Source organism: Sus scrofa, chromosome 14, assembly GCF_000003025.6.
Source record: "Sus scrofa isolate TJ Tabasco breed Duroc chromosome 14, Sscrofa11.1, whole genome shotgun sequence".
Lineage (NCBI taxonomy): Eukaryota > Metazoa > Chordata > Mammalia > Artiodactyla > Suidae > Sus > Sus scrofa.
Genome location: NC_010456.5, coordinates 73,764,193 through 73,776,356, shown reverse-complemented (window position 1 = coordinate 73,776,356; position 12,164 = coordinate 73,764,193). Strand labels below are relative to the sequence as shown.

Here is a 12,164-nt window from a genome sequence, read left to right as displayed (position 1 = left end):
GGCTATAAAACTGAACAACTCCAAGTGGCAAGACAGACACTCTGGAGAAACTCCAGTTGCCACTAAAGTGCTGGGCTCTGGCAGGCAGTCTCTGCACTCTAGGTCACCTCATGCTCTTCAAAGGTCCTGGAGCAGAGGAAGGGGAAGAGGTTTCTTCAAGCTCACCTGGGTGGGAACTGCAGTTGGTTCAAGTTCCACCCCTTGGCAGTCATCAGGTTAAATAGTCGGAAGATGTCAAAATCTCGGGAGCCCAGAGCAATGACTGACAACTGAGGATTCCCAAAGACAAAGATGCCTTTGATATTTTCCAGTCTTAAAAGGAACAGAAAGAAAATTTAGCCATATACATTCCTCTGGCCATCATCTCATGTCTCTCTTATAATACAATCTAACCTTTGGGGACTCTAGATTCCTCACCTTCTAAAATAAGGTGGCTAGGAGTTCCCGTTGTGGCACAGTGGTTAACTAATCCGACTAGGAACCATGAGGTTGTGGGTTCGGTCCCTGGCCTCGCTCAGTGGGTTAAGGATCCGGTGTGCTGTGAGCTGTGGTGTAGGTCGCAGGCGCAGCTCGGATCCCGTGTTGCTGTGGCTCTGGTGTAGGCCGGTGGCTACAGCTCCAATTCGACCCCTAGCCTGGGAACCTCCATATGCCACAGAAATGGCCCTAGAAAAGGCAAAAAGACAATGAAAAATAAAATAAGGTGGCTAGACTGGATCAATGGTTCCTAAATATTACAAGTATTTAAAGGCCCAAACCCCACTAGATCCAATGAAATCAGGACCATTGGCTCCTAACCTGTCTTCCTAACTCCCGAATTATGATCTGCCCCCAGGATTGTTGAGGGATAAACAATGTACTTTAAAAAAAAAAAAAAACCAAACCCTGGAGAAATAATCCCTCCGTCTCTCTTTAAAAACTTATCCAGAGTTCCCATCATGCCTCAGCAGAAACGAATCTGACTAGTATCCATGAGGGCACAGGTTCAATCCCTGGCCTCTCGCTCAGTGGGTTAAGGATCTGGCATTGCGCTGTAGGTCACAGACGCAGCTCAGATTCTGCATTGCTATGGTGTAGGCCATCGGCTACAGGTCTGATTCAACCCCCTAGCCTGGGAACCTCCATATGCCGCAGGTGTGCCCCTAAAAAGACAAAAACAAAAAAAAAGACTCATCCACATAATCCCTAAAGTAAGAACTGGCACAGTAGTTCTCAGCAGATGGGCCTAGCAGGACCATCTGTAGGCCTTTTTCAAATGAGCCGGGTCTGCTGGCCACTTTCATTCACCTGGAGATTTTGAACAGGCCCCTCCAAGCCCAGTGACACACAGACAGACAGGCAGGTAACACATGAACAGATACGACAGACAAAGCATGCAGCCTGGTTCTAGCGTTAACCTGGGTTTCATTCCCTCACCCCCCATTCAGTCTGCCTCCCTCCAGTTCCTTCTCATTCCACTGATTCTCCAAGTATGATTATTAGGCCAGCAGCATCCAGATATCCACTGGGAACTTCCCAGAAATGAAAATCCTCAGATTCCAGTTCTAGACTTACTGAGTCAGAATTCTAAGAGTGAGGCTCAGCAATGTGCATTTTAACAAGCCCCCCAGGTGATTTGAGATTCCACCTCAAGTTTAATAAGCACCACTGTCTGAACCATTAAGCTGTACATCAGTACTTGGTAAGAGCTGCCAGCTGTTAAGACATCCTTGGAGGCAAGATGGCCTACAGATGAAGCCCGGATCTGACCCTCCAAGTCACAGCCAGTAAGGAAGCTCCTCCCAGGCCAGCACCACACTCCTAAGCTGTATCTCTTGGGACTGCAAACAGCCTGAGGCTATGGCGCTTGGCCAGGCAGATGTCTTGACCTACGGGGCAGACAAAGCAAGAGACAAGCAGAATCCCAATCTTCCGCACATACTCTGCCTTGAGGAAGCGAGTGGTTTTGATGATCTGTTTGGTAGCTTCAACGTAGCCGTTCTCACCGAAGTACATCAAGGCGGCCCAACAGGCTGCACTAATGCCGCCAGGCCGTGAGCCCGCCATGGTGGGGGAAGCGTAGATGCCGCCTTGCCAGTCCGTGGCAACGAAGAACTGATAGTTTCTATACTTCTTGTCGCTGTATAACACCACTGAAGAGCCTTTGGGGGCATAGCCGTACTGGGGGGCGGGGGAGAAGCAGACAGGTGAGTGTACAGCTCCGTGTGGCGGGCCTGCCCCAGAACTCTCAGCATCCCGCAAAGTGTGTCAGCGTCTCTGTGCTCCCACTCACATTGAGATTTCAAACTTACAGTCTGTCAAAGTGGAGAGGAAACTTAAGGGATAGGGTTTACATTCTCTATTTTAGGGATGAAGAATCTAAGGCCCAGGAAAAACAATGTCTTCTTCAGTTAATGGGTTTGCCTTCAGCCCTCTCATCCAGCATGTGTTTCTTCTTAATTAAAACACTACCCCGGGTGGTATATCAGGATGGAAGCAAAGATAAATTTCCACTGAAGGCAGGACGGATGAAAGTCAGGTGACTTGGGGTCAACTAAAATCACAGTCTGATTCCCTTTCCATCTTCTTCACTTAGTATTTCAGTTCTTTTTGAAGAACACCATGGTGCTCAAAATCAAGAAGCTACTTAACCCAGCTTTAAAATAATGTGTGTACTTGACAATGTGCCATCCTAATCCACTCTCACTGAAGCTAAGATGGACTTAACTGCACTTCCTGAACCACACAAGGATGGACACGAAGAAAAGGGGTTGTAGACTTGGCCTCTATCACTATACCCTGTCATATGAATCAGCTGCCCTGGAGAGAGCAAAGAGCCAGGGTTAATTAAATATTTACAGGGCAAGCTAATACTTTGAGCAATGTATTTTGTTGGTAATAGTCAAAATAACCAACTGTCTACTTTGATTAACATGTGGTCCCTTCCCTCGCTCACCTTATGAGTATCAGCTGAAATGCTGGTGACGCCTTTCACGCGGAAATCAAAGGGCTGCTCCAATGGGTATCCGGCTTTCTCCATAAAGACGATGAGGAAGCCTCCCAGACAAGCATCCACATGAAGAGGTATTTTGTATTTGACAGCCAGCTAGTTCCAGAAACCAAAGACCATAAGAGAATATCATTTACAGCCCTGTAACAGAAACCTTGCAAGCCATGAGTGGAAAGTGGGATAGAGCCACAGGCATGATGTACTATCTTCCATGTTTTAAAAACCTGGCCATTTTTTACTTATTATTATTTTTTTTACTTTTTTTTATTTTAGGGCCACACTTGCAGCATATGGAAATTCCCAGGCTAGGGGGCGAATTGGAGCTACAGCTGCTGGCCTAGACCACAGACACAGCAACTCAGGATTCAAGCAGAGTCTGCAACCTACACCACGGCTCACGGCAACACCAGATCCCTAACTCACTGAGTGAGGTCAGAGATTGAACCCAATCCTCATGGATACTAGTCAGATTCGTTTCCTCTGTACCACAACAGGAACTCCTGATATTCTTAATAAAGGTCATCTTCCAAAGGTATTCAGCCTTCAAAATAATTCATTTGAAATGTGGTTTCTATTTTATATTTAAACATGCATGGCTTCAAACTCACGCAAAATCAAAGTAAGAAATGAGCAGCACTCTGATTTGGGCTGGAGAGGGTAGGGGAGGTGGCAGGGGGTGGGGGGGCCATGGGGCAGTACAGTGAACACCACCATTTAGGCATGCGCCTAAATGCAGGTTATTTCCTGATCTGAATCAAAATGCCAGTACCAGTTCAGAATGTCCAGTTTAAGCAAAGCCTTCCACGTTGTGTTATCCCTCCCACGTTGTGTTATCCCTCCCACGTAGCAGAAGCCATCTCTTTCAGAAGCTCAAACAGAACTGTGCAGCTTACCACAGGGCAGATGAGAGCTAGTCATCACCACTGGGCCAGAATCTAAACCCCAAATCGCTTCTCTTTGCCAAGTACTGCACCTTAGATTATACTATAAAACCTCGATCTGGATGTAGTCTGTTTCTCCCACGCACCTTGGCCACTTCGGGGACAGGATCTATCACACCGTGAGGATACTGGGGGGTAGAGCAGACGAGCATGGCAGTGTTCCTGGAGATGGCTCTCCGCATTGCCTAGGGGGTTAAAGTTAAGAGGAAGGTGAGGGGCCCCATCACAATTACTCTTCCGCTACCGAGATCAGCCTAGGCCACCAGCTTGGAGTGTCAGTTCCATGGGGCCCCCCTGCGTCACCTCTCCAACCTGGAGAAAGACGGCTCCCCACCATGGTGGCTGAATGCAAACACCTGGGTATGAAAACAGTCTGTGCGCACAATACAAAAACAAGAGAATCTCTGTGAGGCTGAAAAAGAACATGGGGCTCAGAGGCAAAATTGCCAAAGGTAAGTCCCGGCCCCACCTATCGGCAGTGAAATCTTGAGAAACTTCTTCATTTCAGCCAGTGCGTTTCTTCATCTGTGAGTAACACTAACAGCTTCTACGACCTCTCTGGGCTGTCATGAGGCTCAAGTGCGATTCTGATGGCACTCTGAAAACTAGAAAGTTCTTCTATATGAGTGCAAGGCATAAACATAATTACTGAAGGAGCTGGAAGATGAGGGACCTGGCGAGAGGTTGGCCAAGGGGTACCAAGTGTCAGGTATGCAAGGTGATGTACAACCATGACTGTACTGAACGATCCTACACTGTACACCTGAAATGTGCTTAGAGAACTAGGGGGTAGCCTTAAGTATTCGAACCATGAAAAAGAGAAAGAAAGAAAATGGTAACTATGTGAGGTGTTGGTTCTGTTAAATAGCTTGACTGTGGTGATTATTTCCCAGTGTTCACATATATCAAGAGGTCAAGCTGTATGCCTTAAATATACCCAGTATTTTACTGGTCAATTCATTAGTTAATACCTCAATTTCAGTTGGAGGTAATGATGCAGTGCTAATAAACTGGATAGTTTACTTATGGAAAAAAATACTACTATAATGGCAATGGTACTCTTTCAGGATAATCAAAAACCACAGTGGGTCTCAGGGCAAGTTAGTCCAGGCTCAGTTTACAAAGAGAAGAGAAAGTGATGGCACTGAGACAAAACCCAGATCGTTAAAGTCTCAAGTTAGTCTCACCTTCCCATCAGGGTTCATGAATCCAGGAAAAGCCAAAAGCTGCAAGGATTCACCACAGCCAGTGGCAGTGTTTGCAACTCTGGCTGCTACAATCAAGGCATTTTTGAGCCTGTCTGTGACAATGGAAAAAGCTAGCAATCAGGTGCACTTCTTGCTTCTTATGGCCCAAGACAGCCAACAGTCCTTCAGAGGAACTCACCCGAATATCCACCTCCATCATTTTGTTCAGTGGAACCCGTATAATCTTCATCCCAAAGTAATTGGCTGCTTTGTCAAATGCAGCATGGGCACTCTGGGGGGCTACGCTAAAGGGCAGGGAAGAAGAAAATAATGAAATTCAAATCAAAACAGGGTTCAAGAGACAACATGGTTAGCAGCTAATCTAAACCACCAGGAGTAAACTTCCGATTATTTACCCTCAAATTTTTAAAAGTGTTTATAGTGTTTTCTTTTTAGCACAAATAGAGGTCAGCGGATTTTCTAGAGAAACCTTCTCCTTACTCTTTAGAAATCATTTTGGCAGCAGGAAGAACTCCAAGTAATGCCACACTGAGGGATCCTAAGCATAAAGCAAGGCTGACGGGTATAAAGACAAAGGATGGGGACTTTGGGACCACCGTGAGGTTGAGCCTTCTAGCCGCTGCTGACCCAAGGATGGGCACCTCAGTGAAGAGCAAGCTTCCTGACACAACACATGTTCAAGCAGAGAGCATAAGACTGCTTGTTTAGCAGGGATGTTAAAGCAACAGTCAAGCATCAGACCAGGGGGGCCCTCCATCTCGGAAAGACCATGAGCTACGAAAAACCAAAATCCCCATTTTCCCCCACACACTTGGAGGCAGCACTTCAAATAGTATTGAAAAAGGAAACCAAGCCATTTGTTTTCAGACTTCCCTCAATCACTCCACTCTTACAATTAATCTGTTCTCTTGAAGGGAGAAAACTCACTATCACTAAGTACAAAGAGACAAAAATGGAGTTCTCATTGCGGCTCAGTGGATTAAGTTACCCGACAGTCTCCATGAGGATGTGGGTTTGATCCCTGGCCTTGATCAGTAGGTTAAGGATCCGGCATTGCTGCAAGCTGCAGCATAGGATCACAGATGTGGTTTGGATCCAGTGTAGCTACGGCTGAGGCGTAGGCCGGCAGCTGCAGGTCTGATTTGACTCTTAGCCTAGCAACTTCCATATGTCACAGGTGCGGTCATAAAAAGACCAAAAAAAAAAAAAAAACCTTTATGCATGAAGAAAGACGGCACCTGACATTCTCTTAGTCTAAGGATGAACCACAGCAAGAGGTCATGTGCAACAAAGCCCTTAATCACTGACACTTATGGGAAAAACATTAACCCAGAAGATGTAATATGAACACACTTATGAAAAGGAAGGGATCTTGAGAAAAAAAAAAAAAAATGCAACCAAATATCAAAATTATGTCCATGGGGTGGCAATATGTATAAATCTCAAAACGATTTCTAAAATTTTTCCTTCCAGAACGCAGTCTTCAGGCTGAAATTTTCTCAAGAAGCACCCCAAAGCAGCCTATTATTTTTAAGTAATTTTCACTGAACTAAGATAACTAGAGAGCTTTCCTTAGCCTCCAGGTAAACTTACAGTAAATACCGCAGAATTCAAAGATGTATGTAGTCCTATAACTCTGTCACTTCTAGAAAAAGGATCTTGTTCTTGTTTGCAATATACACCACATATAAATTGGGGGGGGGGGTGGAGAATGACCTTTAATATTAACTAGCAGATCCACTTAGGATTTTGCTGAATGTGAAGGATAAGTGGTCAAGGGCCAAGGGCAGGAAGGAAGAAGCAGAAAACAGCTGTCAAGCTATTTTACATGACAGTACTCTGCAGAGACAAACCTAAAAGGGGGAAAAAAAAAAAAAAAACCAGCCACACATATAGTCAGCCCTCCATATGCATGAGTTCAACCAAGCAAGGATGGAAAATACTCGGGAAAAACAAAGTTCCCAAAAAGCAGAACGTGAATTTGCTGCACACTACCAACTGTTTACACAGCATTTACACGTTAGGTGTTCTAGGTAATCTAGAAATGATAGAAACTATACAGAGGACATGCATATGTTACATGCAAGTACTACACTGCTTCACACGAGGGACCTGAACATCGAGGATTTTGGTATCCATGGGGACTAGAACCAAACCTCTGTGGATACCAAGGCACAATTATACATACATTTCTGGAGTTTTGATCCCATTCTCAAAGGCCAGTTCCCGATAAGCTTTGCAGGCCATCAGTATGCTTTCTGTACCCCCAGAGGTCACCTGTAATAAAAAAGAGATGCCGTGTGTAGGGAGTAGGGATAGCTGTTAGCATGCACTTGATCTTGATGGTGTCTGATGCAGAAAAAGATGCATGCGTCATTAGTTTGGATGTGTGCTGCAGAGCAGACACTGCTATTTTCTGGAAGGAAAATTTGACTTTATTGGCTAGGCCCCAATACTGGTGCAGGAGAAAAGTAAAGCTACTAAATAAGAATGATGAGGGAGTTCCCGTCGTGGCTCAGTGGTTAGCGAATCCAACTAGGAACCATGGGGTTGTGGGTTCAATCCCTGGCCTTGCTCAGTGGGTTGCCGTGAGCTGTGGTGTAGGTCAAAGACATGCCTCGAGTCCCTCGTTGCTGTGGCTGTGGCGTAGGCTGGCGGCTACAGCTCCAATTAGACCCCTTGCCTGGGAACCTCCATGTGCTGCAGGAGCAGCCCAAGAAATGGCAAAAAGACAAAAAAAAAAAAAAAAAAGAATGATTGATGAGAAGTTCCACACTATACGGACAAATGCACATCTACCCAGATCCCACCTGTTCACAATCTACTTATATTTCTATTGTTTGTCTAGTTACAGATGTGAGAGAGCATTTTACTCTGTTCAAAAGTATCGGGATTACTGACTTTGATTTAAACTGTCAGTGCCCACTAAAAAATGTGAAACTGTGAAGTTATAACTCTAGTCAACTACACAATATATTAGAAGACCAAGAATAGCCATTCAGACATTTCAGTAAACTTGAGGTTTTGACAAGTTTAAAGGAGAAAAGCAGAACTCTTTTCTTAGAAGTTTAACTGACTCATATGAAATCAAAACCAAAACCCTAATTCTTAAAGAAAATGTTTTTTCTGAAGCTAGGCCTAGCCACTTTGGTACATGCAAATTTCTTGACCAGAGTTGATATAAAAATACTCAGACGTCATTTCACTCATCCTGTTTTCCTGACTGGACTACAAACTCATGAAGGTGGGGACCAATCTCTTTATGACAGTATTCCTAGCGCCTAGCCTAGTAGCTGACACCTAACAGATCTTCAATTAACATTTCTGAATGCCTGATCTGACTCACAGTAAACCATGACCAACACAGGCATGTTAGGCCCACCTAGCTATCCTTTGATAACATCTAAGAATGAAACCATTTCAAAACAAATGGGGTGGGAGTTCCCATTGTGGCTCAGCAGAAACGAACCCAACTAGTATCCATGAGGATGCGGGTTCAATTCCTGGCCCTTCTCACTGGGTTAAGGATCCGGCACTGCTGCAAGTTGCAGTGTAGGTCAAAAACATGGTTTGGATCTGGCATTGCTGTGGCTGTGGCATAGGCCGGCAGCTGTAGCTCCGATTAGACTCCTAGCCTGGGAACTTCCACATGCCGCAGGTGCAGCCCTAAAAAAAAAATTAAAAACAAACAAACAAACAGGGGAAATAAAAAGCCATAGCACTGAGCTAGGGATATCGGTGGAGATTTTCTTAGATTTATCATCTCCAAAGATTCATACAAGCTTAGATAGCTTTTCCATTTCTACAGGTGAGAAAACTGAGCCCCTGAGAGATTAAGTGATTACCCAGTATCATTCATCAGCATCTTTTTGTGGCCACGCCTATGGCATATGGAAGTTCCCAGGCCAGGGATGGAACCCAGGAAACTTGTAGCAACCTAAGCCGCTGTAGTGATAACACTGGATCCTTAATCTGCTGTGCCATGAGAAAACTCCCCATCAGTATCTTCAGATAAAAAATAAAACTTTCTATATTTTTGTATTTAGTATAACTAAATGTGAGATGAAATGAGAGCAGGTAGTGACTGAAATTGCCTAAAATAATATCCACATGTAAGACAAAAATATCATAGGATACAAAATCCCAGTGGTTAGGAGTTAGATGGAAGATTAGCTCAGAAAAGTTAGCATTCTGTAATACAAGAAGGCTTCAGGAAACACGTGACTGTCATTCACACAGTAAGACACTTAACTCGGGCAGGAGGCACTTGTCTGGAGGCGCCTGCATTCCTATGCTTACAATTGCAGGACAGTCTGCAAATTGCAGCACATCCTGTGGTCTAGCATAAAACCCCAGAACATCACATGAGGAGCCTAGCCAGTTGTGAAGAAAGTTGGGAAAGGACCGAGTCCCCAGGGCACTGATCTCTCAGGTCCAGTAACAACCTAGGCAGAAATATTTCCAAACTGCTAGTCACCTACTCCACACGCCCTATTGTCAATCTAAGTAATCAAATCAATATTCTTATCTGTTAGGCAAAACACCAGTGTACTTTTTGACTGTAAAATCAGGAACACCTAAATTCTACTTACAATTTTTACTCCCCAAATTCTGTGTTTAAATATGTTGCTATTCTCCCATTTCCCTCTACCCTCCGTAACCAAAGGAGAAATAGAACTCAATTCTAAACTAAGAAGACAGAAGCCTCAATTACTTGTCACCTTAGTCAGCATCTTTCAACATTTAAAAAATCTCTCACTCTAATAGATGAGAGCTGTGTCAAAAAACAAGAGTAGAACAGGACCTACTTGGAAAATTTTCTTTTAGATACTGTTTGGACCTGATGGCATCTGTACAAGCCAAGACTGTTTCCCATGGCAACCTAATTGCTTTTGGAATATAAAGTCACCTCTCACCCATTCTAACTGAGGCAAATGAAGTTAATACAAGGAAAGACAGTTGAAGGTTGAAGAATAATGAATGAGATTCAGAGTGTTAAGACCTTGGTTGGGAGCAGGCTAATGACTGCCAGCCAGGTGGCTTTGTCTTCTTATTTCCCAGCTCTGAACTCTGAGCCTTCTTTACCAAAAGCGGCCCATAAAGAAAGAGAGACAGAAGATATTCATAGAGAAAGACTAAAGAGAGAAACAAAGAAAATCACATAATCCCAGAAGTAACTGGTTCTCGTTTAAGTATTAGAAGAGACTGGGGATCTTAGACTCCATCTGTCCTTCTCCTGATCCCTGACACAGCACTGAAAAGATCCTAACTCGAGAAGCATGGTTTAATTGCAGCAATGCAAAAACACTCCACAGAGTTGGTCTTGTGGATTAAGATGGAAGACTGAAACTACTTCACAGACTTTCTCTCCCCTAAGACACCCAAGGATGTAGAAAAGAAGCACTAAAACCCTACAATGATGACAAGCAAACAAGGAAAGAGAGATAATCTAACACAATATAACTTCAAATGCTGGCAGTGAAAAAAAGAAACAAGTTTCTAAAGCAAAGCAAAAGAGTTCCCTTGCAGCACATCAGGTTAAGGATCCAGCATTGTCACCACTGGGGCACCAGTTCAGTCCTGGACCCAGGAACTTCCATATGTCACAGGGGTAGCCAAAAAATAAAATAAATAAATAAAGCAGGGTAGAGAGTTCAAACATAGTTCCTAACCCCTCCTCCAAGCCTTGGAAATTGTCCAGGCGAGTCAGCAAAATCATGAGAGTTCTCATTAATACCCCCAAATCTTCAGAGAAGCAAGTGGAGAAGGTTTTCTTATCTTCTTTCCTTATCTTCAGATCAGAGAGTGACAGACATGGCAGCTGGGGGGAAACCTGTGGAGTGGGGAGAGAGAACACCGGGAGCGGCTCTTTTTTTTTTTTTTTTAGGATGGAGTTTTTGAAGTGAAGACTCCAGGGATACAGGGTGAGCTAAAGAAATAATCAAAACCCAAAAGGTATATATTATTCTCTTCCAACTAGGCACAGTGAACTCTGGTAGATAACTTTTAACGAAGCATCAGAAGAGGCCTCGATATTCTAATACAGGTGGGACAAAGCACTGGCTGAGCACTGCCCTTAACCAGATACTCTCAGACTGGAAATGACCACCAAGTATCAGAACAGACAATGTCTAGAGACGGTCACCCAAGCGTGAGCTGAGATGAAAGAAAATGGCATGGTAACTACACAAACATAGAAAAAGAAAAAAGGTAGCCTGTAAAATAAAACCCCAACTCAAAAGGTAACAACCTAAGGAAGGGAAGGGAACTCGTCCTTTTTCTCACTATAGGACAATATCATAAGAACATGAAAACAAGAGCAGAAAACTTGGACACTGAGACAACAGAATGAGAGCTCAAACCTTTAAAAAAAGTATCGAACAAACAAAAAAAATACCAAAGAGCATGAATACAGAATTACTAACTGCATTAGGAAGAGCAAGGAACAGACTGACACACTGCCAAGAATAAAAACACTGACTCAGAGAAAAGGTTTAAGGTAAGTTTAGTGAACCCAGATAAGTAAAGACAGAAACTGAAAGCTCAGTGCCACTCTCTAAGTTTGGAGAACTGTGTCCCCCTGGCTAGTCATAGATAACCAATAACCAAAAGGCATTCAGAGAGGAAGAACAGGCTGGGATGGATTTCTGTGAAGTCGTGTTCTCTAGGAAACAGCTGAGTACCCTAGGAAAAATGGAGTGAAGAGAAGATTCCGGGAAGAGAGGCTTTCAAGCATCAAAAGTCTCCCACATGAAGAAAAAAAAAAAAAAAAATCACAGAACTTCTATTTCCATCAATACAGATTTTATACCGTGGGCAACCTCCAGCTTGAAACAACTAGAAAAGCCTGATAAAACATTTTATTTTTTTTGTCTTTTTGCTATTTCTTGGGCCGCTCCTGCGGCATATGGAGGTTCCCAGGCTAGAGGTCCAATCAGAGCTGTAGCCACCGGCCTACGCCAGGGCCACAGCAACTCGGGATCCGAGCCGCGTCTGCAACCTACACCACAGCTCACGGCAACGCCG

At 44.1% G+C, this 12,164-nt stretch overlaps 2 protein-coding genes across 10 annotated transcripts in view; one reads left to right on the top strand and one right to left on the bottom strand.

Annotated features, from left to right (window-relative positions):
* Window positions 1-7,018, top strand: part of PCBD1 (pterin-4 alpha-carbinolamine dehydratase 1) — a 37,940-nt gene extending 30,922 nt beyond the window's left edge. Inside the window, exon 5 of the mRNA XM_021071953.1 lies at window positions 2,576-7,018. The gene's annotated coding sequence lies outside the window, so the exon portion shown is untranslated. The remainder of the gene's footprint in view (window positions 1-2,575) is intronic.
* SGPL1 (sphingosine-1-phosphate lyase 1) overlaps window positions 1-12,164 on the bottom strand; it is an 84,929-nt gene that overhangs the window by 5,474 nt on the left and 67,291 nt on the right. For all 9 annotated transcript variants that reach the window (XR_002338876.1, XM_005657411.3, XM_003133063.4 and 6 more), the window contains 6 exons: window positions 7,327-7,415; window positions 5,317-5,422; window positions 4,017-4,115; window positions 2,936-3,085; window positions 1,922-2,160; window positions 166-312 (listed from right to left, as the gene is read on the bottom strand). Coding sequence is in view for 8 of the 9 variants with exons in the window: in XM_005657411.3 (XP_005657468.1) it covers window positions 166-312; window positions 1,922-2,160; window positions 2,936-3,085; window positions 4,017-4,115; window positions 5,317-5,422; window positions 7,327-7,415 (830 nt within the window). In the remaining variant the exon portion in view is untranslated. The remainder of the gene's footprint in view (window positions 1-165; window positions 313-1,921; window positions 2,161-2,935; window positions 3,086-4,016; window positions 4,116-5,316; window positions 5,423-7,326; window positions 7,416-12,164) is intronic.